This window comes from Ochotona princeps, chromosome 7 (genome assembly GCF_030435755.1).
Source record: "Ochotona princeps isolate mOchPri1 chromosome 7, mOchPri1.hap1, whole genome shotgun sequence".
Classification (NCBI taxonomy): Eukaryota; Metazoa; Chordata; class Mammalia; order Lagomorpha; family Ochotonidae; genus Ochotona; species Ochotona princeps.
Genome location: NC_080838.1, coordinates 1,615,197 through 1,641,840, shown reverse-complemented (window position 1 = coordinate 1,641,840; position 26,644 = coordinate 1,615,197). Strand labels below are relative to the sequence as shown.

At 36.5% G+C, this 26,644-nt stretch overlaps 1 protein-coding gene across 1 annotated transcript; it reads left to right on the top strand.

Moving 5' to 3' along the window:
• Positions 1-439: 439 nt before the first annotated feature.
• LOC131480853 (cTAGE family member 6-like) lies at positions 440-17,139 on the top strand. Its single transcript, XM_058667329.1, has 5 exons — positions 440-528; positions 1,798-1,858; positions 2,420-2,455; positions 8,072-8,139; positions 17,031-17,139. The coding sequence occupies exons 1-5, from the start codon at positions 440-442 to the stop codon at positions 17,137-17,139; spliced, it is 363 nt and encodes a 120-aa protein (XP_058523312.1).
• Positions 17,140-26,644: the final 9,505 nt, after the last annotated feature.

The window sequence follows — 26,644 nt, the reverse complement described above, 5'->3', positions numbered from 1 at the left end:
CTCCACTCTGGGGTCCCCCCCTGCTCTGTGCATGTGATCTCCTGTTAAGAGGTTGTCAGGATCACTCTTGATTCCTCCTATATGCCTTTATGGTTTTGCTAATGTCTAATGCTGATTTGAGTATGTTATCTATAAGTTATCTGTTATATTCATTTTATTTTGCCTTTTAAATCTTGATTCTGTGCCAGATTCATATACAACACTCTGGAGACTGTTATGACAGCAAGATTATTTTGAGAGTTGTTGCTTTGAAATTTGAGTGTGTAGTGTTATTTCTACATCAGAAATGGTTGCATATTAGTTTTTCATGTTGTGCTTGCAGTGATAATTATGGATATTTTTATCGGAGACTCCAGTTTTGATACAGTTAAAACAATATAAATCTTTATGACATGCTTTGAATACATTATAAATTTTCACTTTTCCTTTGAGGCACCTGATGATCGAGGAAAACTCCCAGCCGGAGAAGAAAGCTATCTCGATTGTTGATGCAAATTTCAAATCTACAAGAGAAGTTGACTTATATTGGTATTAATGTTTTTTCTTTTGTGACCTGGAGAATAGCCAGAAAAATATTTAAGCAGCCAAATATAAGTAGCATATTTTGCTACTTTTTAATTTCAAATCCTTGCTGTTATGAAATTTCATAGAAAACCTTAAAAGGAAAAGCAATATCAAAGCAGCATGTGTGATTTTTTTAATCTTGTTTGAGTATGGACCAGTCTTACCTATTACATCAGGGAATTTATGGGTAGACATTTAATTCAAGGTTTTTACTCTTTAGTTCCAATGGAGAAGAAAGTGTAGGATATGAAGGGATTTGGCATATGGCTCATACATATAAAGGAATGTATGAGCCATATTAATATTTGTATAGGTTTATAAGAGAGTAAGTTTAGTTTTTACCTTGAAGCTTTCCTTAATTCACAAAGGGGACACTGGAAAACCTAAACACAAAGGGTAAGATTCAGCTGTATTTGCATACTTGGGATACTTCATTATATGTCAGAAAGAGTAGTGTTGGGTCGGTCTTATTTTAATGAAGGAAGTAGCTGATTTGTCTTCTTTTTTGATTTATTCACTTGAAAGACAGAACAAAGATAGAACCTGGAGGTAGGGGGAGAGAATTACACACACACACACACACACACACAAAGAGATACACACAAAGAGATACACACAAAGAGATACACAGTCACACAGAATGGGAGAGACTGACCCTTCCATCTGCTGATTAACTCTCCAAATTGTCACAACACCCAAGGCTAGGTCAGTCTGAAACCAGGAGCCAAGAGCTTCCTTTGGAACTCACCTGTTGATACAAGGGCAGAAGCATAAAGGTCAGCATCCTTTACTTTTTCAGGCACATTATCACAGTGCTGGATTGTATGTGTAGTAGTAGCTAGGATTTAACAGGTATCCATATGGGCATCAGGTGATGTAGGTTGCCCTCTGTGCCACAACACCAGGCCCACATGTGCAGTCTGATAAGGTCTATTATTTTGTGAGGGAAATAATTCATTTCCTTTAGTCATTTAAAGATTATAAATATCTGGATGAATCTTCATCATATACTTACAATACTGTATGTACTGTTGTTTTAGGAAAGCTTAATGAGTCGAATTTATATTAGATCAAGAAAAAATGAGAATTCTATTTGGTATTTCTCAGCATGTGCAGTTTTTGTTATTTGTTCCAGTAAATAGATTGTTCTTGATGTATATTTTTTAGGTAGAGTATATTATTTTATTATGGTGATTACATATGAATAATTGAAAATTTATATCTTCTATATAGTAAAAAAGCCAAAGATACTGAAGAAAGAGTGCAAAGAACCACTATTTATTACCAAGGAAGGGTAAGTGTGTGTTTGTGTTTGTTGAATGTGTGTGTTGTGCATGTTTAGGAGTGTGTGTATGTATTTATCAGATCCTGTGCCTTTATGTAGAATGGAAAGGGAAAAGTGATTCCTTTACTGGTTTTATATCTTCCTTTAAGTGATAAATGTGATATCCAGTCATTTCCATTTTTTAGTGATTCAAAGAATGTGTAATAAAAAAATCTCAAGTCACCATGTCTCCTGTCTTTGACAAAAGGAATTACATTGCAGAAATAAAAATAGATTTTAAATCACCAGTTGGGTCTCATATTCAACCAGGCTATTTATCTGTTAACTGAAAGTTCCTTTTGTGGCTGAATACTGACAAGGGAACATAAACCAAAAGTTTTATGAATTACAAATTTTAGCTGCCTTTAGTGTACTTACACACGATAGATGATGTGTTCATGAAATTTTGGAGAAAATTGTGTTTACAGGCACAAAATGTGCTTGGATTATTTCTTGTGAGTTACTTCCTATGTTAAAGACAGATATTCTTTTTGTTTAAGAAAACTAATTTTCAAGCATTCTGTTTTTCAGGTTATTCATTGTAAGAAAAGAGCCCACCATAATTGGGTAAGTTAAAAATTGCCTTAAAGATTTCTCTGTTTCTTAGAATAAATTTTGCTTTTCCTTCTGGAAGATAATGCTAGGGATTTAAATTTATAAAAAAGATGGTATATTAAAAAATCAGTAGTGTTATTACATTCCATTTGGAGAAATAATACATTATCAAATGGTGGTTATTCCATCAGTCTTCTTTTAGCATTTTCTTCTTCCAAAATAGCCTAGAAGAGGGTGAGAGGGTTAGAGGAACTTGGTACATATGCTCATGTTTATGTATTTACATTTTGGGACATTGGATTGCCCCTTGTTATCCAGAAGAGCCTGAAAGGTCTCTGGATCATTTTACTCATTTGTCAAACAAATGGGATTAGAAAAAGAGCTAGCTAAAGCCCTTTCTAGTTGTAACATTGAGGGTTCTCTTACGTGATTCTGATTGTTGGTACAAATTAAGAAAAGGCTCATCTGGGGAACTAATTGTGCTGCATGATGAAGAAGTGAAGTGGCTGTAGACTTGGAGCATTTAGAAGGAAGAACAGAGATAGAGCTGTTGACAGTAGCTGTCTACTGGGAAGTACCTGTCACAGGGAGGTGGAGACAGCATTCAGGGATGTTTGTCAAGTGCTTGACACTGATAAGCATTAAGTCAATGTTAACTGGTGTTGCCATTGTTATTATAGTGAAGACTTGCAAGTCTGAGAGGAGCATAGAATGAGAGAGTGGTGTGTTGACTGTCAGGTCCCTCCCCTCTCTGACATTCTGTTTGTTTTGGTTTCCAGAGTTTAAGTGAAGATTCATTAGTGAATTAGCTAGCATCATTATTGATTCATTTTTCTTCACCATTTCTCAGCACTTTCTAAATACATATGCATGTTATTATCAAAATTTAGTCATTTTATGTTAAAAAAGACAGATTTACAGAGAGCAGGGATACAGAAAGATCTTCCATCAGCCAGTTGACTTCCCAGGTGGTTGCAATGGCTGGAGCTGAGCCATTATGAAGCCAAGAGGCAGGAGCTTGTTTTGAATCTGCCATGAGATTGGGTGGTCCCAAGGCTTTGGGCCATACATTACTGGTTTTCCCAGGCCACAAACAGGGAGCTGGATGGGAAGTGGAGCAACTGGAACATGATCTGGTACCCAGATGAAATCCTGATGCGTGCAAGGCAAGAACTTATTTTTAAAGGATGAAGATGATGTCTATTAAATTCTTGCTATTTTAGGCAAGATACTTAAAAGTAGTTTGCACATGTTCCTTATTAAACCCATTTAATAAGTATAAATTAGATTATACCGTTTCAGGTTTTAGGATGAGAAAACGGCCCAAGATCACATAATTAGATAGTCAAGGCTAGAGATAGAAATCATAGTCTTTCAGAGTCCAGTCTTATACATATTCTATTAGTTTTTGTAGAATTCTTGTTTGGAAAGTGTGACTTTAACATTAGTACATATAGAAGGTGTGCCATCTAGATTTCAGCAAAATGCTATTTTCCAGATTTAAGAAAAGTACTATAGATTTACTGAAACAATCAAATCAGTGCTGGCATTTGGTCTGGTGTTTTAGAATGCCAGTTATGATGCCTGCAACACAGACAGAGGTGACTTGGTTCGACTGCTGATTGCAGCTCCTGAAATTTCCTTACTTGTATTTTGCCCTGGGCCAGTTTCACTGTTAAGTATGCAGAGTGAAACATTAGTTGAGTGCTCATTATGTGGATCTTATCCTCACATAAATGACTACACCGATCATCGTTCAGATGAAACAGAAATTGTGTGTGAGTGCTGCGTTTGTGTGTACTTTTTGAAAACCTTTTTCAAGGATTATTTACTTGAATTCTGGGAAAAGGGATGAAATGAGAAAGAGAGAAAGAGAACAATGATTTATATATTTTTTACTCTCCAAAGACCACAAATCAAGGAGTAGGACCTTCCAGAATGCAGGAGCCAGTAGCTTCAGGCCTCCTAGGTGTGGCAGTGATCCATCCTCCCCTCCCTGTAAGGCACATTGGCAGGAAGTTCTTTGTGAAGCTTAGAGTAACTGTGACTTGAATCAAGAACTCTGATATGGGATGATGGTAAACATAGAGATGGCTGAACCTGCTGAGCTACAAAGTTTATGAAAATTTAACAAGAAAGGGGCTGTGCTATATCTTATTATTTGCATCCTGAATTCTTTACTTAATATATTATAGAATTTCTAAAGAATATTTCACAATTTATTTTTCTTTACAAAAAGGCAGCTCTCATACTTGATTAACTTTATTCTGTTTCTACTCCCTTTTCCTTATAATTTCAGCTGTTTATTACTTGTTTGACCTTCTTTCTCCACCCAGTTACAATTATTGCCTTCTTCCTTTGAACTTACTTACTTGTATGTCTGGTGATGAATATGTCTTGTATGCGTGGTGATAAATTACTGAGGTCATTTGTACAAAACGTTTTAAATTAATATACCTAAAATTAAGAAATTTTCTGTATTCCAATGCATATTTTAAAAGCATGGTACTATCCACATTATTTTTCCCTCCATCCTTTCTTATTTTTCTATTTTAGCTTTTGCAGTGATTTACCTTCCATTTAACTTTATAATAAATTGTACCTTCCTCTAAATAAAAAACTCCAAAAATAATAAATAGAAAAAGTAGTGTTCCTCAGATGTACAAAGGCCATGAAATGACCAAAATTCAAAATATCATGTATATATGTGTGTGTGTGTGTGCATATATATATATTTTTAAAAAAAAAACAGATTTATTGATTTTATTACAAAGTCAGAGAGACAGAGAGGAAGATCTTTCATCCGATGAATCACTTCCCAAGTGAGCCGCAACGGCCGGTGCTCGCCAATCCAAAGCCGGGAACCTGTAACCTCTTCCAGGTCTCCCACACAGGTGCAGGGTCCCAATGCATTGGGCTGTCCTAAACTGCTTTCCCAGGCCACAAGCAGGGAGCTGGATGGGAAGTGGAACTGCTGGGATTAGAACCGGCGCCCATATGGGATCCCGGGGTGTTCAAGCTGAGGACATTTAGCTGCTAGGCCCCACCGCCAGGCCCTATCTGTATCTTTTAGATATAGATATGTAACATACATACATACATATATGTATATTTTTCAGCTGTCAATTATCTACAAATAATTGAGCACATAACATATATTCGTGGGACCTTTTTTTTTAAAGGGTAAAATCTCCATTTCTATATGTATTGGGAAAGACAAGGTTTCATTTTTTTTAAATAACTGAGTACTATTAACGTTGTATCTGTGGAAGTGAAAGTATTTCTAAAAACTATTTGAGAGAATAATTAGGATATCAATGAAGGAGAAAGAGGGGAGGAAGGACATAAATATGAATAAGAGTGAAAGTGCTGTTTCAGTCCACTGAAAGTAAACTAGTCAGAGCCCAGATGGTTGAAGTTGAGAGCTTGGACCTCAGTCTACATCTCCATTTGAGTGACAAGGGATCCAGATACTTAACAGTTATCATTGTCTCCTAGGATTTGTTTAATCAGGAATTCAGAACAAGGAGATGGAGCCACGAATTGAACCCAAGTTTTCTAAAGTGGGACATGGCTGTCTTTAGTGGCAGCTTGCCTTCAAGGCCCAACAGCAGCCCTTACTGTAATCATTCTTTGTGTCTTTACCCTGAGATAGTTTCAAGTTCCATGAATGAGCGAATGTCACTTTCTCATCAGCAGACCTCTTAGAAGGCTTTGTAGATGTGAGTGCTCAGTGTTTGAACACAGTGTTTTGGAGTGTAACATAGTGATTGGCTGAAATTTGTCTTACTCTTTGAGAATAAGCTGTAGACTCAGAACTAGGTGTTCAGTTCATGTGGCAGTAAAGATGCTGCTTAGGATACCTGGTCCTCTGTTGGGCTGCCTGATTTAAATCCAGGCTCCTCTGCTTCTTACCCAGCTTCCTGCTAATGTGCACCTTGGGCTAAAGCAGCTGATGGTTGAAGAACTTGGTCCCTGACACCCATGTGGGAGATCCAGATTGAATCCTGGGTTCTTCTTTACTCTGGCCTGTCTCTGGCTGTGTGGCAAATGAGGAGTGAACAGGTGTTGGAAAAAAATGTCTCGTTACTATTCAAATAAAAGAATAAGAGAGGTCTTAACTATTAGTACTGACTTTGTATGTATTTATTTTTGACCATATGTCTTTAGTGTTGGTTCTTTATTATCTGTGATGCTTCTCTGCCTAGTTCATAAAGACAGATGTGTTTTATTTATTTTACAAAAGATTCACAAATGGACCTAGTAAAATACACTAGAGGCTAAAGTCCTGGCATTGCATTTGCAGTAATGCAAGTTGGGTACAGGTTTATGTGCTAGCCACCCCACTTCCGATTTTGCTCCCTGCTTGTGGTCTGGGAATATTGTTGATGGCCCAGTCTTGACCCTGTACCTTCAGTGGAGACCCAAAAGAAGCTCCTGGCCCCTGGCTTTGAATAGGCTCAGCTTGGGCCTTTGTAGATGCTTGTGGAGTGATTCAGTGGATGAAAGATAGTCCTATCTGTGTATCTGACTTTCAAATAAAAATAAATAGAACTTTATAAAAATAAACAAAAGATCAAACAATTTTGATTCCATATTATCACTCATTCAATAATTTGTTGATTTCGATAACAATGATTTTGGCATAGTTTTTCACCAAATGTTGATGACATCATAAATATTGGAGTTGGTTAATACGTGTAACCCTTTCTGATATGAAGGATAGTAATGAATGAGATATGTTTTTTGTGCTTCTCTAATTTGGGGAGTCAAGTTTCTTTCTACATTGGAATTCATTTTAAAGTAAAAATTTGTTATTGGATTCCATTTTATTTGTAGAAATTGCAGATTAAGCTAAATGCCTCTACCATGATTGTAAATTAAGTGACTGTATCTATCTTTAAATGTTAAGACTAATTGATCGTAATAGTTTCTCCAGTCCAAAGCCTCACATAATTGTGTAAGTGATCTGGGGATCTCTCAGAATGGGGTTAACCTTTCACTTGAATGGTTGTGATTATTGCATGCTGTTGATAGTCACTTGGTTGTGCAAGCTTTGTTCTCTGTAACATTTGATTTTATCTTTACCTCGTACTGAATAAAATGGGATATGATATATGCAGCAACATGAACTTACTGGAAGTACAACATGCATTGATAATTTAATCTGTTTTTTAAAATAGCATTTAGCCACATGCTGCAAAACTGTTTTAGACCTTTATGGTTTCACAGAATCATAGTGAATTTTCGGTAGCGATGATCGCCTTGAGGCTAATATACAAAGCTGCCATGTGTAATGATTCTGAGTCTCTGTTGCCATTGCCTGAAGCTTGCATCCTCCCACATTGCCCTTAGCATATTACTTGACTAATCAAACAGTCCTCCATCTCACATCAGAGGGCAGCATTCATTGGCAAGTGCACAAGTCATCTCCAGTTTTAGGCCCATGTCATCTGCTTACCTGAAATATTTCCTTTTCCAAAAGATCCTTCAACTCAAAATGTTTTATCTGCATTTCATTTCAGTGGATGCATACATTGACAGCGATATTTGTATGCTGTAGGATGTTCATGCTCATTTTCATCTAACATTTGTCTGCATGTTTCTCCATCTTTTGTTATTTTTCAGTGGGCAGCTCGGTTTGCCGAGAGAGAACTCCATGACTTAAAGAAAGAGTATGTTTGTAAAAGAAAAAGGTTAGTTTCTTAACGGTAACACTTAACAACCTTTGGCTCTTTTATTGTTACTTTCTTGATTAGATAATATTATAGGCTAAATAATGAAATTTCAGTGATTCCAGCATTTTTCATTGTAAAGTGTTTACTCGTTTTGTCCTTTGTTTTAAATACTTAGGTTACCTGAGTGTTTAATTTTCCTACATAATGCTTATTTGCCTTATGTGCAACAGACATTTATATATATTATATATTTATATGTAACCATTATATATATGCATTTTGCTGCTGCCCAGTTATTCCTTGTCTTCATGAAAAATGTCGTTTGCCTTATTGTCTAGTTGACTGCTAAAGCCATGCTTTTCTTCTGTTATGTGTATTAGTAAGATTTTTATGATGTTCTTTATAACACTTGAGAGGAGTTTCTTAGGAGGGTAGTTCTATTTTGGCTCACAGGAGAGACATCAAAAATTGTGTGATGTTTTGGGTTCAAGATCTGTTGTGGCTCTGTACAGTAGAGTAACCATTCATTACACAGCCAAATATTCTCTTACTCCATCACTATACATTGCCTTAATTGAGAAGCCACAAATAAGTTTGATAACAGATATGATGTTAAAGCAAAGATAAAGCAAAGCAAAAATACAGTACCATAGAGTTAAAAAAATATGCCATTGAATAATCAGTTCATAGGTGATGGAAAGAAAACACAGAGTCTAATTTTCATAATGGTTTTCTTGTATTAGAACATATGGTATTTGTCCTTTTGGGATTGACTTATTTCACTGAAGATGATGGTCTCTAGGTGTGACCATCTAGTTGCAAATGATATGATTTCCTTCTTCTTATTGGCTGAGTAATACTCCATAAAATAGAGGTACCGCTCTTTATTTAACCACTCCTTTTGGATGGGCATCCTGATTGTTTCCATGTATTTTCTACTGTAGATTTTGTTGCTGTGAATGTAGGATTACAGCTGCCTCTCATATATGCAGTATTCATTTTCTTTGGGTATATTCCTAGGAGAGGAATACCTGGTTCATGTGGCAGGTTCATTTGCAATTCTCTAAGCACTATCCATACTGATTTCCATAATTGCCGTACTGGCCTGTACTCCCACCAGCAGTGAAGGAGGATATCTTCTTCCCACTCCCCTGCAAGCAGGTGTTAGTTGAGTTCTGAATGTAGGCCAGTCTGAATGGTTTTAATTTGTATCTTCCTGACAGCTAGGTAGCCTTAGTATCTTTTCATATGTCTGTTAGCCTTTGGATCTCTTCTTTTGAAAAAAATCTCTGTTCATTTCCTTTGCCCATTTTTCACAGGGTTGCTTGCTTGCTTGCTTGCTTGCTTGATTGATTTTTCTGTCCCTGGGTTTCTGAAGCTCTTTGTAAATCCTGGATATTAGTCCCCTATCACCTGTGTAATGTGCAAAAATTTTCTCCTATTCTGTTAATTGCTTCTTCATTTTGTTAATCATTTCCTTTGCTGCATAAAAGATTTTTAGTTTGATATAGTCCCATTTGTTTATTTTATCTTTGACTACCTATAATTTTGAGGTCTTTCCTAAGAAGTCTAGTTCCATTCCTATTCCTAGGAGAGAGCTTCCTCTATTTTTATTTAATACTTTGATGGTTTCTTGGTGTATATTTAGGTCCTTGAACCATTTAGAGCTGATTTTTTTTTGTATAATGTGGCAAGTGCAGGTCTTGTTTCTTGATTCTGCGGGCTGCTATCCAGTTGTCCGAACAGCATTTGTTGAATGGCCAAGAATTTTTTTCCTGGATTATTTTCAGTTTTCTTGTGAAAGAGTAGTTGGTAATGCATGTGTGTGTTCCCTTCTGATGTTTCTGTTCTATTTCATTAATATCCTCCTCTGTTTCTGTACCGGTACCAGACTGTGTTGATGACCATTGCACTGTAGTATGTCTTGAAGTCTGGAATTGTGATTCCCTCTGCTTGATTTTTCTTCTTCAGGATAGCTTTGGCTATTCGTGGTCTCTTGTGTTTCCAGACGAATTTTTGTATCTTGTATTTCTGAGAAGTATGATGTTGGGATTTTGATTGGGATTGCATTGAATCTGTATATTACTTTTGGTAATATGGACATTTTGATGATGTTGATCCTGCCAACCCAGGAATATGGTAAAATTCTCCACTTTTCAGTGTCTTCTTCTATTTCCTTTTAATATGTTTTATAGTTTTCATCATAGAGGTCTTCCACATATTTGGTTAGCTTAATTCCTAGATATTTAAGATTCCTCTCTGCTTTAAGGACTGTACTTACAATTTCCTTCTCAGTCATGAAATTATTTTTGTACACTAGTGCCATTGATTTGTGTTCATTAATTTGTATCCTGCTATCCTGCCAAAGTCTCTTATGAGTTCCAGTAGTGTCTTAACTGAGTTTTTTGATTCTCCTATGTAGAGGATCATGTCATCTGCAAATAGATACTTTCAGTTCCTCATTTCCAATTTGAGTTCCTTTGATTCCATTTTCTTGCCTAATAGCTTTGTTATGAACATCCAATACTATATTGGATAATAATGGTGACAGTGGACATCCCTGTCTAGTTCCAGATTTTGGTGGAAAGGCTTTCAGTCTTACTCCATTTAGTATGATGCTGGCATTGGCTTTGATTGTGCTGTAGAATGTTCCTTCTATACTGATCTTGCTTAGGGTTTTCATCATTTAGTGGTAGTGGATCTTATCAAATGCTTTCTCTGCATTTATTGAGATGATCATATTTTTTTTTTCAATTTGTTGATGTGATGTATCACATTTATTGATTTACGAATGTTGAACCTTTCCTGCATGCCTGGGCTGAATCCCACCTGGTCCGGGTGAATGATCTGCCTGATGTACTGTCTGTTCCTGTTGACTAGTATTTTCTTGAGGATCTTTGCATCTTTGTTCACGAAGGATATTGGTGTACAGTTCACTTTTTCTGTTGCTTTTCTATCTGGCTTTGGTATTAAGGTGATATTGGCTTCATAGAGCTTATAAGGATTGCCTCCATTTCTATTGTTTGGGAAAGCTTGTGGAGGATTGGAGTAAATTCCTCTTGAATAGCTTTTTAGAACTCAGCAGTGAAACCATCTGGTCTAGGACTTTTCTTGGTTAGAAGGGCTTTAATTTTGCAGTCAATTTCAGTTCAATGTATAAGTATTTAGGCTGTTAATTATCTCTTGATTTAGTTTTGGTGGATATGTATGTCCAAAAATCTGTCCATCTTTTCTGTGTCTTCTGATTTGTTTGCATATACTTGCTTGTAATAGTTCCTAATATTTTCTTGTGTGTCTGAGCTATGTGTTGTTAGATTTTTCTTCTCATCTCTGATGCTATAGATGCTCATCTTCTCACTCCATTTTTTGATTAGTTGGGCTAGTGGGGAGTCTATTTTGTTGATTTTCTCAAAAAACCAGCTCTTTATTTTCAGTTTCTTCTGATCTTTGTTGGTGAGATGTGTCTCCTGCAAGCAACAGATAGGTGGAGTTTTTTGATCCAGTCCTCTAATCTGTAGTGTTTGATTGATAAGTTTAAGCCATTTACATTCAATGTTAATATGGATAGGTTGCAGTTTGGTTCTGTCATTTTAGCAATGGGTTGTTATTTGATTTAGTCTTCTGCTAGTCTTTTAGTGGAATGTTCTCCACATTTGCCTTTGGTTTTGGTAGTTGCTATTCCTTTTTGCTTTCACAAGAACATCTTTCATATCATTTGCGAGGCAAGTCTAGAAAGCAATTTCTTGCATTTATCTTTGCTGTGGAATAATTTTATTTCATTTTCAAAGACAAAGGAGAGTTTTTCAGGATACGTTACTCTGGGCTGAAAATGTTTCCCTTTTTGAATCTGGAATAAGTCACTCCTTTCTCTTCTGGCATTTAGTGTTTCCTCTGAGAGGTCAACTGTGAGTGAGGGGGTTCCTCTATAGGTCATTCAATTTTTTTTTATGTGCACATTTAAGGGTCTTTCGTTATGTCCAACTGAAGAGAGCTTGATTACATGTGTCATGGTGAAGTTTGTTTCTGATCAACTCTGTTGGGAGTGTTATGACCCTCCTGTATATTGTTTCCCGATTCTTTTCCAGCTTTGGGAACTTTTCATTTATTATTTCTTTGAATACATCTTTAATACCAGCTTCTGTTTCTGCACCTTCTGGAACTTCCATTAACTCTTAGGGGTCTTTTAATTGTATCTTTTGATTCGTGGATACTTTTTTTTTTTTTTTTTTTTTTTTTTTTAGTTTGACCTTGCTCTGCTTCCAGCTTTTTGATTGTTTCCCCCTGTTGACAGGAAATATCTTCCAATTCTGAAATTCTCTCTTCTGCTTCATTCATTCTATTTTTTGAGAGTCTCCACTGTACTTTTAATTTGCTCCACTGTGTACTTAATTTCTGATATATCTGCTTTCATTTGATTCATTGCTGTTATTTACTTTCTAATGTATTCCTTAGATTCCTTGTGCTTTGCATTGTTTACAAAGTTTATGAGTTCTCTGACTTCTGTGTCTCCCATTTTTTTCAGGGTCTTCCTCAGTTAACTCTGAGGGTGGTCAAGGCGTTTCCTCCTTTGCTGGAGAGTCTTCAGTAACAATCATAGTACCTCTGTGTCTTCTTTTGCCATTTGGCATTGCATTTCTGGTTGGCAGATCCATCTCCTTAGTGCAGATTTCTAAGATGTATTACCTGGCTGCCACAAGAGTTGAGCCATGGCTGCCGCTAGATCCTTGGCTGTCGCTGGGGTCTGTATTGTTGTTCACCAGCCACTGTTAGGGATTGCCGTTCACTACAACACTGCTCCAGCATTGTTGCCATTTCCCCTTGTCAAGAGGGTCTCCAGGTACTCCCTGCGAACTGCCTGACCCCTTTTTTCCCTTCTAATCTGTCTCTTGTGGTTCATCCTAATGGTTCTCTGTCATCCAACACTAATTTTTCTGTCAGCTGGTTAGGTAGTCAGGATGTTTGTTGGCTGCTGCCACCTTGTGGGTGACAGGTGCTTTCACTTTCCTGGGTACTCACCTTTCCTGCTGTTGGGCAGATATGGAGCTAGTATAGATTAGATAGTTCTGACCGTGGAGTGGCTATTCAGAGTGTTCTGGCTGTCAAAGGTCCCCCACCGCCTTGTGCTTTTGCGGCCTCTGCCTGCCCAACCTGGTGCCTTGAGTGGGAGTGGTCCAGCTCCTCCCACACTATGTGTGATCAGAAACTAGCCTTTCTACACTCCAAGGGCATTACATCTTCTCCCAATTGTGATAGGCCAGTGATGGCAGTTCACTGTGCTTTTGCTCTCACGCACCCACTGCCACCAGCCGGGCAGTTCACTTTGTTGCATCACCAGTCTTGTTTTCCCCTGGAATCTGCCCTGCCATTTCTGGGTTGCCAAGAGAAGCCTTAGTCTCTGAGAGAGACCTTTATCCCCTAGGATCCTCTGTTTTGGGTGATTTAGGTGTCCGTCTGAGTGGCCCAAATCCAAGAGAGTATTCAGGAGGGGATAGGCTCATATTCCGCCACATGAGACTTCAAAGAGTGACTCACCAGTTCCTCTTTTTATTTTTTTCTTTGTCTGCAACAGTGTTTACCCTAGATGGTGCCTGCTTCCAGCAGTTCAAGTTGCCATTTGCTGTCTTGGGAGGTTTTTTGTTTTTTTTTTTTTTTTTTTTTTTTTTTTTTTTCAGTTCTCGATGTCTGCTCGTCCCCTGCCTTGATCATGCCAACTCCGGGGAGTTTCAGATGACTTTTCCAGCAATTCTGCTCTTCCTATTCTCTACTCTGCCAATATTTGTCTTTATTTCTGCATGTGCTTAGCTACACTAACCTCTACATTCGGCTACCTTCCTAGACTCCGATCATTAACTTTCAAATTTCAGGTACAGTTTGATGAAATCAGTGAGCCAAATCACAGCACTTTTTATTTTTTCTGTAATTAAATTTTGGCAGCTTTCTTATACTCATTTTTGTGTGTGTGTGTTTATTTTTATGATCTTTCTTGACACAGAGAGAGTCCCTGTTCTACCTCTGCTTTCTCCCTCAACACCTTCCTTCCATCAATTTCCCCCATATTATTACAGTAGTACAGTCCTTCAGGAACAATTACTTGTCAACACTCTGCTTTTTAACATAGACATCCATATAATCAAGATAAATTTATTGACTAAGTTCTCCTTTTGTTTGACTATTGATAGATACTGCAACATATCTTCTAATCTTCTGTATGTTAATCTTCATTATATAATTCTTCCTGTATGTATAGACACATATATGTATGTATATGCATACATCTAATGTGTATATATACATATATATATGTATATGTATATATATGTATAAACATATATATATGTGTGTACACACACGCACACTCTGGGCTTACCTGTATATCTGTTTTAGTGTTTTACCTGAAAGTTGCTTTGTATCAGAGAAAAGACATGTTATTTTCCATTTTAGGACTGGCTTAATTCACTGGGTATGATGATCAACTTTTGCAAATGATAGAATGTTGCAAATGGTAGAATCCCTTCCTTAATGGCTATATTGTATCCCTGAGGAAAACGTAGCAGTTTTCTTACTCATCCCTCTTTCAATGGGAGTCTGTATTGTTTCAATGTCTTTGCTATCATAGATTCTGGTGCTATATATGGGGAGACAAGTTGATTTGCCATGCACAGATATCACTTCATTTGGATATATTCATAGGAATGGGACACCTTGGACATATGGTAGATCAACATTAAGTTGTCTGAGCACTCTTCACACTGTCATAGTAGGTATACTATTCTGTGATTCTACCAACAACGGGGCAGGTTATTTTTTTCTCCTTATACTCAGCAGCAAGCGTTGCTAGTAGATTGCTGCAGATGCAGGAGCCTCGTTTTCGTCTTCCAGCTAGGGGGCAGGCATACAAATATGACAATCATTTTTACTTATCTCAGTGTATTTCAAGGGAGGTTATAAGTGAAGCATGTGGGACATGATTCAGCATCTATAGAGGGTGCTGGTGTTGCAGGTGTCTCCTTAAAGGCCACAACACGGCTGAATCACTCTTTCATGATTTGTGGTGACTTTATACAATGGAACCAGCACAAATAATAAGTGTATTGAATGTATTTAGAACCTAATAGGGAACATTAATATTCTGTTGAGTTTAAAATGTTGGTAGTGTTTAGGCTCATTCAGCCTCCTGTTATAACACCTCAACTCTAGCTTTCGATTCAATTCAAATTTTTTTTTAAAATGTCTATTCATCATGGACTTCTGGACATATGCAGTTCTTCATGATATCAAATAAGATTAAAATTGGCAAAATGCATCAGCTGACGTATGGCTGCCATGACTCAGATAATAAAACCTAAAGTAAGTTCTTCTTATTAGGCTCATGTGAGAAAATTAAGTGAGTTGAATGTTAAATTAGTTAGGTGAAGGAACTTTTTGACTCTGTCATGAAAACATTAAAGAATGTTGTTGATTAATGAATTTTAAACAGTGTTGATTTGAAATTCTAAACAGGAAATGGTACTTTCTGTTGTTTTAAAAAGGTGATCCTGACTATGTGTGTTCTTTCAGTGATTTCACACTCCCAAAATTGGATTGTTGTGAATTGATACTAATACTAATGTGTCATTCTTGCCCATAAACTGTTTCCTAATGGGATTCAATGGATGTTGCTGCTAAAATTCTGTAGCGTGCAAATACAATCAATAGTATAGGTAAAATGTTAATTTTAAATTCTTGAAAACATATGGTGTATTTTAGCTTCATTGATTTTCTATATGCTGGCTGTCTGTTTCTCATTACCAGTTTTGTGATTTAGTAACACATTTCCAAATTTAATACTGGAGAAAATGAAATGAAAGTATGTGGAATATAAAACATTTACTGAGCAAGGTCCAGAGTCATCTGTTTGGGCTTTCAAATATTACGTCAATCAAGATGGATAGTGTAGCATCAAAGAACCACTATCCGTGAGCCCTGCAACTGGATCAAATCACAGTCACATATTGCATACTGTTGTTTGGGTCAGACAGTGTATATGATGATGGTCCCAAACATTTGTGTTACCTGGTGATGTGATAAGTATACTAGTTCAAGTATATTTTCAGAATTTGTGCTTGTTTTTCAGTGACGCAAGGCTTGACTTCATTTCTCTGTTTCATTTGCATTTTTATTCAACAGGAATTTTAGAACCCTCTGTATCCCTGTTCAGTCCTTACGATCAGGCTTAAGACATTTTCTGGTATAGTCTAAGGGCTCCATAAGTACTTATCACTGCTAGCAGTATGCACACTAATAGAAATAGGCAGCACTGATTGTACTTTGGGTGTAATATAATTTTGTAAGGCAAAATTTACTTTGAGTGTAATATAATTTTGTTGCTTTCTGGTCTGACCTGGAAGCCCCGTCAAGACTTTAAAGACTGGTTTGAAAATTATTTATTCATTTACTTATTTGAAAGTCAGCATTGGAGAGAAAGAGAGAGAGAAACAGAGAAAGAGAGAGAGAGAGACCTTGTGCTTGCTGGTTGATTTCTTCAGATAGCTACAACAGCCAGGGCTGTGCCTGGCTGAGGCACTGCATGTGGGATTCCCACATCATTAACCACCAATCTGAAATGACTGGAACCCAGTTTATTGTGGCTTACTTCAGTGTAACAAATATAATGCTGCTTTATATAGGAGTCTGGATGAATATTTTATGTATTATATGTAAGAATATGTTAAGAGGAGTTGCTTTGAAATTTAAGTCTGTAATGTTAATTCTGTAACAGAAATGCTTGCATATTAGTTTTCATGTTGTGTTTGCAGTGATGATTATGGATATTTTTATGGGAGGCTCCAGTTTTGGAACAGTTAAAAGCATATAAGTCTTTTTTAATGACATGCCTTGAATATAATATGAATTTTCACTTTTGCTTTAAGGTGCCTGATGGTCGAGGAAAACTGCCAGCCAGACCAAAGGGTTGATGTGTCACTTGTTGATGAAGATTGGGAGTATAAAGCAACAGAAATCTTGATCTATAGGTATTAAATGACTTTAGTCTTGTGGATGAAGCATATCTAAAGCTCATTTCCAGAAAATAATGTTAAAGGATCTAGAAACAAGTGGGACATTTTGTCAGTCAGTTCAAGTTTCTTCATATTAAATCTAGTTTTTGCCTTGAATCCTTCTTCAGTTGGACTAAGGAGATACTGGAAAGCTTAGAGACAAAGGGCAAGAATTGTCTGTATATTGAGAGTTTTGGTACTTCTTTTTATTTAGGTAGACTAAGATTAATGTTTACCAAAAAAAAAAACTTGGAATGATGTATTTACTTGAAATGCAGAATTAGAGAGTGTGAGAAAAGGTGAAAAGATAACAGAGAATAAGGCAGACAGTGAAGCTTCCATCTGCTGATTCACTCTCTAAATGGCCATAACAATTGTGGCTGAGCCAGCTTGAATTCTGGAGCCAGTAGCTTTCACTTGTTTTCCACATGGTACAAGGTGCCAAGCACCAGGCTCATCCTCCACATTCCACACAACATTGTCTGGGTGTTGGAATTTATGTGAGCAGCTGAACTAGAACAGTTGCCACTATGGAATTACTGTGATACAGGCAGTAGGTACAGCCCATTGTCTCATGGTGCTGCTCTATCTTACTAGTATTTTTAAGGTGATCAGAGCTTTATGGGGGATTTCATTAATATCCTATGACTATATTAATATTATAGATATCTATATAAGGGTAAATCTGTGAGCATTATTCATGTTAATACAAACATACACTATACTACACTTAGTATAAATCTTGAGCTTTGTTTTAGGCTAGCATAAACAACAATTAATGTTAGTATTTTTTAAATGGGCATAAAGACTTAGTATTTTGATTACATTTAAATAATGGAGTAATTCTTTGTTCCTCACAGAAACAGAATCAATGATCTTGAAATAGAACTTCAAAGAACATTTCATTATTACCAGCAAGAGGTAGGTGTGTGCCTGTGTGTGTGTGTACACATGCATTTACTTGTTCCTGTGAATTTACGTTGGATAGAAAGGGAAAAGTGATTCCTTTACTAGTTTTATATCTTTCTTCAGGTGTTACATGTGGTTTTCAGACACTTCCATATTTCAGTGATTCAAAGAATATGAGATATGAAATTTTAAGAGTCATCATGTCTGCTGTTTCTTTGGAAAAGTGGAATTACATTGCAGACATAAAAATAGATTTTAAATCACTGATAAGGTGTCACATTCAGCCAGGTCAGTTATCTGTTAATTGATAGTTCCTGTTGTGGCTGATTGATGACCAGAGAGAATAAAGTAAAAATTTATTATATAAATTTTAGCTGTGTTTAAGTGTAGTTACAATAGATGATGGAAATTTCCGTAAAAGTGTGTTTACTGACACAAAGTGTTCTTGGAGTGTTTCTTAGCTTGTGAGTTACTTCCTTTGTTACCAATAGATATGCTTTTTTTTTAAGAAAACTAATTAATGTCTCAATGATATTGTTTTAGATTGTTTCTGTTCAGAAAGAAACCCACGATAATTGGGTAAGTTTCAAATGCCCTTTTTAATCTTTTCTTCAAACCAAATTGTGTATTTAATTCAGAGAGCTAACATTGGGGAGTTAAGTTTATGAAACGTAGTGTGTAAAAGATTTGGCCAATTTTATTTGCATCAATGATGGAATTATGTTTACTGTGAGCTTTAAATTCTAAGTTGTATCCTGGTTGTTTTCACAGTCTTGTTTTAGTATTTTTCTTCTTCCAAAGTAGAGGAACTTGGTGCATGTGCTCATGTTTATGTATTTACATTTTGGGACATTGGATTGCTCCTTGTTATCTAGAAGAGCCTGAAAGGTCTCTGGATCATTTTACTCATTTGTCAAACAAACGGGATTAGAAAAAGAGCTAGCTAAAGCCCTTTCTAGTTGTAACATTGAGGGTTCTCTTTTTTTTAATTAAATTTATTCATTAATTAGATTGTGTTGTAATTACATAGAATCTGGGATTCTCTCCCCACCCTCCCCCCATGGTGGGTTCCTCCACCTTGTTGCATAAGCATAGTTCAAGTTCAGTTGAAATTCCCTCTTTGCAAGTATATGCCAAGCATAGAGTCCAACATTTTATAGTCCAGTCAAGTCCAACCCTCTCTGGTCTGAGGGCAGAGTCAGCAGAGTATCATCCCGGTCAAACAAAAGCACTAATATACCATCTGCAACAATTAACATCGTTATGGAATTAATTGACATGGTATTGAGCAGTCAACATGTTAAAAATAAATGCGATTTTTTAACCACTTTCTGTGACCCCCCATTCACAGTTCAATTTTAGTTTATATACTACATATGACATAATATCCATAACATAACATAACATGTTATGCTTAACATCATATCATCTTAAATTAAGGCAAACATGTGGTATCTGACCTTTGGGGATTGGTTCATTTCCCTTAGCATTATTGGATAAGAAAGCTATGGTTCATCTACTCCATGGAATACTACTCAGCTATTAAAAAAAAAAGCAAAATGCAGTTCTTTGTGGCCAAATGCGCCAAACTGGAAATCATAATGCTGAGGGTTCTCTTAAGTGATTCTGAGTGTTGGTACAAATTAAGAAAAGGGTCATCTGGGGAACTAGTTGTGCTGCAGAGGAATTGCATGATGGGGAAGTGAAGTGGCCGTAGACTTTCAGCAGTTAGAAGGAAGAACAGAGATAGAGCTGTTGACAGTAGCTGTCTACTGGGGAGTGCCTGTCACAGGGAGGTGGAGACAGCATTCAGGGATGTTTGTCAAGTGCTTGACACTGATAAGCATTAAGTCAATGTTAACTGGTGTTACCATTGTTATTATAGTGAAGACTTGCAAGTCTGAGAGGAGCATAGAATGAGAGAGTGGTGTGTTGACTGTCAGGTCCCTCCCCTCTCTGACTTTCTGTTTGTTTTGGTTTCCAGAGTTCAAGTGAAGAATCATTAGTGAATTAGCTAGCATCATTATTGATTCAGTTTTCTTCACCATTTTTCAGCATTTTCTAAATACTTATACATGTTAATTTTTAAAGATAATTTTTTAAAATCCTCTTATACTTGGCAAAGTTCTTGGAAGTATTTTGCATACATAGTTTTTTTTAAAGATTTATTTTATTTTTATTACAAAGTCAGATATACTGAGAGGAGGAGAGACAGAGAGGAAGTGGAGCTGCCAGGATCAAAGCCAGCGGCCACATGGGATCAAGGCAAGGACCTTAGCCACCAGGCCATGCCGCTGAGCCCTGCATATATAGTTATAGTTATGAAATCCATTTAATATCTGTAATTGGATTTTATAATTACAAATGTTATAGATGAGAAAACAGCCCAAGGACATATGATGACTTAGATTCTTGTCTTGTAGAGTTTCTATTAGTTTGCATTTAATATTTATTTAGTACGTGTGACTTTGTGTTAAAACATTTAGAAAGTGTATTCCCTACTTCTGGCCTAGAAAAGCAGTGCAGGTTGTCCCAGTGCCTTGGAACTCTGCACCTACATGGGGGACTGTGAGGAAGCTCCTAGCTGCTAGCTTCAGATCAGCTCAGCTCTGGACATTGTACCTCTTAGGGAGCAAAATCCTGGATTGAAGATCTTTCGTTCTCTGTTCATTTCTCTGTGTAAATCTGCCTTTCCTAGAACATTAAATAATGTGTGGATACTTTGAAAGTACCTACACATTTGATTAAGCTTGCTTTGTTTCCACTTTTTTACGTTTACAATTTCAACTGTTACTTTCTTCATTGGCCACTACTTTGTTCCATCCTGTTGGATTAACTTTATTTGCTTTAAACTTACATAGTAGTCTCTTTCATGTGCTGTGCTGAATACAGTGTTCTTTACTGAGGTCATTTTAAATGTATTATTCACATACACAAAATTAAGAAATTTCATGTATTTCACATGCATGATTTTAAAATATGCTTTCTACATTATTCTTGTCTCCTCTCTCCTTCCTACTTTCTTATTTTTGCTTTAGTTTTAAAAATTATATACTTTCCGTTTTGTTTACAATCATAAGCTTTGCCTTTCCTTCGTTAATTGAATAATTCAACCTATAATAATTAGACAGTGTTCTTCAGGAGAATTGACCACGGCTATAAATGATAGTGAAATAATAAAATATCTATATATTTGTTGCACTCTGTATGTTTTTATGCAAAATTAGGGAAAGAATCAATGTCTCTTCGTGACTGAAATAACAAGTATGCGTAATGGTCACCAATTCCATAATATTTTTGTGAAAGACAAAGTTTATTGTGTGAATGCTGTTCCATTATATGTGTGTATGAAATGAGCCTAAAGACTTGAGAAATAATTTGGTGGAGAAAGACAATGAGAAAGAAATGGAAAAAGAAAGAGGCAGGGAGAGAGAAATACGCATGCAAAAGTGAAGTCATTATTTGGTTTAGTTCTCTGAAAGCTAATCTACTTGTGCAGTTTTCTGAGACTACTGATGGTCAGCTTGGAATTCAGTCCATGTCTTTCATGCAGGTGGCAAGGGATTCAGTTGCTTAATCCATTGCCACTGCTTTCCAGTGTTTGTGTGTTCAAGAAGCCAGAACCAGTAGATGGAACCATAAACTGAACCCAAGTTCTCTAATGTGGGACATGGCTGTCTTTAGTGGCAGCTTGCCTTCAAGGCCCAAGAACAGCCTTACTGTGATCATTCTTTGTGTCTTTACCCTGAGAGAGTTTCAAATTCCATTAGTGAGCGAATGTCACTTTTTCGTGAGCAGACCTCTTAGAAGGCTTTGTAGATGTGAGTGCTCAGTGTTTGAACACAGTGCCTTGGAGTATAACATAGTCATTGGCTGAAATTTGTCTTACTCTTTGAGAATAAGCTGTAGACTCAGAACTAGGTGTTCAGTTCATGTGGCAGTAAAGATGCTGCTTAGGATACCTGGTCCTCTGTTGGGCTGCCTGGCTGTGTGGCAGATGAGGAGTAAACAGGTGTATGGAAAAAGTTTCCATTGCCATTCAGATACAAGAATAAGAGAAGTCTTAACTATTGGCTGTGATTTTGTATGTATTTATTTTTGGCACCATGTCTTTGATATTAGTAGTCTATTGCCTATATAGTTTTCTGCCTTGTAATTAACAAGTAGCTATCTTACAGTATTATAGAAAACATTCTGAAATCATTTTGTTTCCATATTATTATTAGTTCAAAAATTTGGTGATTGTAATAACAGGATGATTGTGACATAGTTTTTGGAAAAAAAGTGATGACATCATTTTGTGTTGGGGAAGGATTTTTATATGTAATCTTTTTGGATGGAAAGTACTACAAATAATTTGTGAATGTTTGCTCTATTCTTTTGCCAAGTTCCTTTCTACCATTTGATGCATCATAAGTTAAATAATAAATTTGTTATTGTGTATCCTTACATGTGTAAAAATGTGAACTGTGTGATTTTCAGTTGTATATTACAAAAGTATGTACTAAGTGATTTTACCAACCTTTATGTGACGAACTGCTGGATTTTGATAGTTTGGTTAGTCAGATTTTCTAGGTAACTACTGCATCTAACCTCCATATTCCTCAGAATGCATTTAACTTTTTCATGTTAATTTTTTGTGGTTATTGAATATGGTTGATATTTACCATGTTGTGTAATTTTTTTGTCAGTAACATACTAAATTTTATCTTTTGTGAAATAAATGGGTTAGTATTTACACAATAGTATATACTTAATGGAAATGTGGCAAGCTCTGATTATATTAACTGTTAAATAGCCTTTAGCCACAGGCTGTGACACTGTTTTAAACCTTTATGATTTCACAGAATTATAGTGAGTTTTTTCTAAAAATGATTGTCTTGAGGCAAATAAGCAAAGCTGCCATTGATAATGACTTTGGGTCTCTTATTTCCATTGCCATAGCTAATGGAATATTTCTTGATTAATCAAACATCCTTCATCTGACATGGGGAGCTTAACATTCACTTACAAGTGCACAATAGGCTTCAGTTTTATGTTCACATTATTCTCTTACTCTAACTCATTTCCTGTTTCAGTAAATCCTTAAAATGAAAATCTTTTATTTAGATAAGATTTTAATAAAAATGATATGTGCACTGACTATGATATTTGTACACTCTCACTAAGATGCTGTTGCTCATTTTAATCTAAAGTTTGCATATCTTTAAGTTGGCAGCTTGTATTGCTCAAAGAAGCCTGAATGACTTGAAGCAAGAAAATAAAAGGAAAATGTAAGTATATCAGTGATAACACTTGAAAACTTTGGCTACTTTATTCTGCTTTATGACATAGTTAATTTTTTTGTAAGCGTAAATAGGAAAGGGTATGGTGAATCTTGCATATTTCATTTTGAAGTATTTACTCATTTTGTGGCTGTTGTTAAGTTCTTGGGTCACTGGAATATTATTTGAAAGATTAAAGCTTTCCTACAAAATTTTAAAGTTTTCCATCTTTGATATGTATATGAACGAAGTTAGGTAGCTAGTTCATTGCCATTATTTTGAAAGCACATCAAAAATATCCAAACCAAGTGGAAAAGGCAATTAAAATTTGTGCATTTTGAAAGTGAAATTCCAAAGATATTTCCATTATTCTCTAAGTGGTATAAAGAAAATGAAAAAAAAAATTCACAAATAACAAAAAATATGTTGATAGCTCCAATAAACAGAATGAAATAAAGCTTGGAAATTCTAGTCCTATATTGCACATTCAGTTTTTGTGATTACTAGATATTCTCAGTTTCTGATTGAATTTGTTCATTCATTTCTTGGGATATTATTTGATCCTAAACTATTTTGTGGGGGGGAACTGTTGAAGTAATATTTACACTTTTAAGGTAGTGTTATTTCTATTATGTGAATATTCAGTATATTTTTGCTTTAAATATAGTTATACTGTCAGGGCAGGTCAGGGAAATAAAGAGGACATGCATGATTGCATTATTCTTTACATGCATCTCTGATTACACACACATCACTGATTGAACTTTCTTGGGTAGATTGCTCCTGCTGTTGTTGGGTTTTTGACCCCGATTATAGCAGGAACCTCATTTCTTGTCTCATAGGAAAGAATTTTCGTGCGGATACAATTTAATTTTAAAGCAAGATTTATTAGAAAAGTTGAGAAAGGAAACTCCCGTCCTAGTGATGGGAGGGGGCTCTGAGATAGAAAGGACCCTTACCTCCTGCCAGAGTAGCAGCAGAAGTGGAGAAAAAAGAGACCCTAGTCCTCTGCCATAGTGGCAGGAGGAAAAATGGAAAAAGAAACCCATATTAATGGTGGAGAAAGCATCTTTTAATGGTTTACTTCAAAGGGGCTCTCCAAGGAAAAAAGGAAATTCCTGGTCCCCCTGGTATCTGGCTTTGGGGCAAAAGACCAGACAGGTGTCAGACATTGGACATTCCTAGCGATGAGTACTACTTCCTCCAGTCCTTCAATGATAAGGAGACCAGTCTGAGGCCCTCCCACACAATGGCCAAAGATAGTGACTGATACTTCAGGTTGAGGAATTGATACGCTAAAGCACCTTTGTTCCTTGGAAGAGACATGTTCTGGTGAATCCAAGAAATGGTGGGGGGAAATAATCTTTTATATTTGAGTAAAAATGGCTTGAGGACCCAGCATACTCTAACTTACTACTACCCAGTCTAACTCCTCTCACACTGCCAAGTATTCCTTGACTCATCAAAGAGGGTTCATTTGCTTGGTTGATCAGAGTGACTGCTCAAGGCATCCTTGACTTCTGGTTTTATATTGTGTTTTAGTAAGCTTTTAATGACTATTTGAAGTACTGACTAGTAATAGCTTAGGAAGGAAGATTTATTTTGGCCAACAGGCTCTAGATAGGCTATGCAAAATTGAGTCCAGAACTGGTGAGGGTGGAGAACAGTGGAGAGCCCATTCATTACACAGCAGACAAGGAAGCAGAGAGCGATGTGAAGCATACTCTGCCTCTGTAACCTACCTGCCCTCTCTTGAGAAGCACCTCCCCATGGTGACCCGTTAGTGCCTTGGGATTTCTCATTAGGCTCATGCACAGCCTAGTTGCCATGAAAAGATGTAATCTCCACCATCAATTCATTATTGTTAGTCATTGAATATTGGAATATAAATGGCATGAATTTAAGGATCTAAATTGTAAATTCTGTATTTATTCTATTGCTGAATATTGGCAGTTTTCTTATAAACCTTATTCCTCTATTTTAGTGGTTTTTTGTTTTCTGTGATGATTTTTTTTCAGCTTTAAGGATTCTCCCATCCTCTTCCCCATTCCTCCTAACCATTTCTCCCGTAGGTTCACAATGTTATAGTCCTTCAGGAGAAGTCACAAGTCCATCATTCTGTCTTAAAATATATATCCTGGCACAATGGGAATTTACCCATGTGGGAGTCCGTCTTTTATTCAGGAGTAGAGACGCATACAGGAATATTTATTCACTCCCAGTATTCTAGTCTCCATTATGCAGTTGATATATGAGAAAAGACACACACACACACACACATATATATACACTCATCTGTTTACCAATATATGTATTTGTTTTGTGTAGTTGCATAACATTGCCTTATTTCAGAGAGAACATATTGTGTTCTTTTCCTTTTGGAACTTGTTTATTTCACTAAGCATAATGCTCTCCTCTTCAATTACAAATAGTAGATTGTTGCTATTGGTAGATTTTCATTATTTTTTATGGGTATATATGTTTTGATGAAGTAAATATACCACTTTTGTAACCATCGCAGTTTCTATGGATATAAGATTATTAGTATATGATTGCTATCATGGATTGTGCTGCTGTAAATATAGGTATGCAGGTCACTTTCTCATATTCTGATTTCAATTCATGCGGATATATTCCCAGAAGTGGGATACCTCAATCATATGGCAGATCAGTTTCCACTTGCCAAAGCACTCTCCATACTGATTTCCATAGTGGCTTTACAAGGTACTCTCCCCACCAAAATGAAGCAGGTGTGCCCTTCTCCCTCATTCTTATGAGTGGTGGTATTAGTAGATTTCTGTGTGTAGGTCTTTCTCACTGGAGTGAGGTGGGACCTCAGTACGGTTTGTATTTGCTTTTCTCTAATGGCTATGGAGCCTGAGCGCTTTTTCATATGTCTGCCAGCCATTTGAATTTTTCCTTTTGACAAATTCCTGCTCATGTCCTTCATCCATTTCTTAATGGAGTTGTTTGTTTGGCTGTTGTTTGAGTATCTGATGCTCTCTGTAAATCTTGGATGTTATTCCACTATCTGTTGTATATTGTGCAAAGATTTTTTTTCCATTTGGTTGATTTACAGACTGCTTTTCCCTGTGCCATATAACTTCAAGCACACTGCACTGTCCCAAGTCAGGAATTTCTATGCAATTGTTTGCTCCACAGATAGATGTAATAGAGAAGTGAGAAGTTGATCCAGCAGCTTCAAGTGGATTTTTCCATGTGGATGGCTAGGGTACGAACAATTATGACCACTACCTTCAGCTTCTCCCAGAAATTGAAAGGGAGCAGGATCTCAAGGGCAACATCTGAGACAAG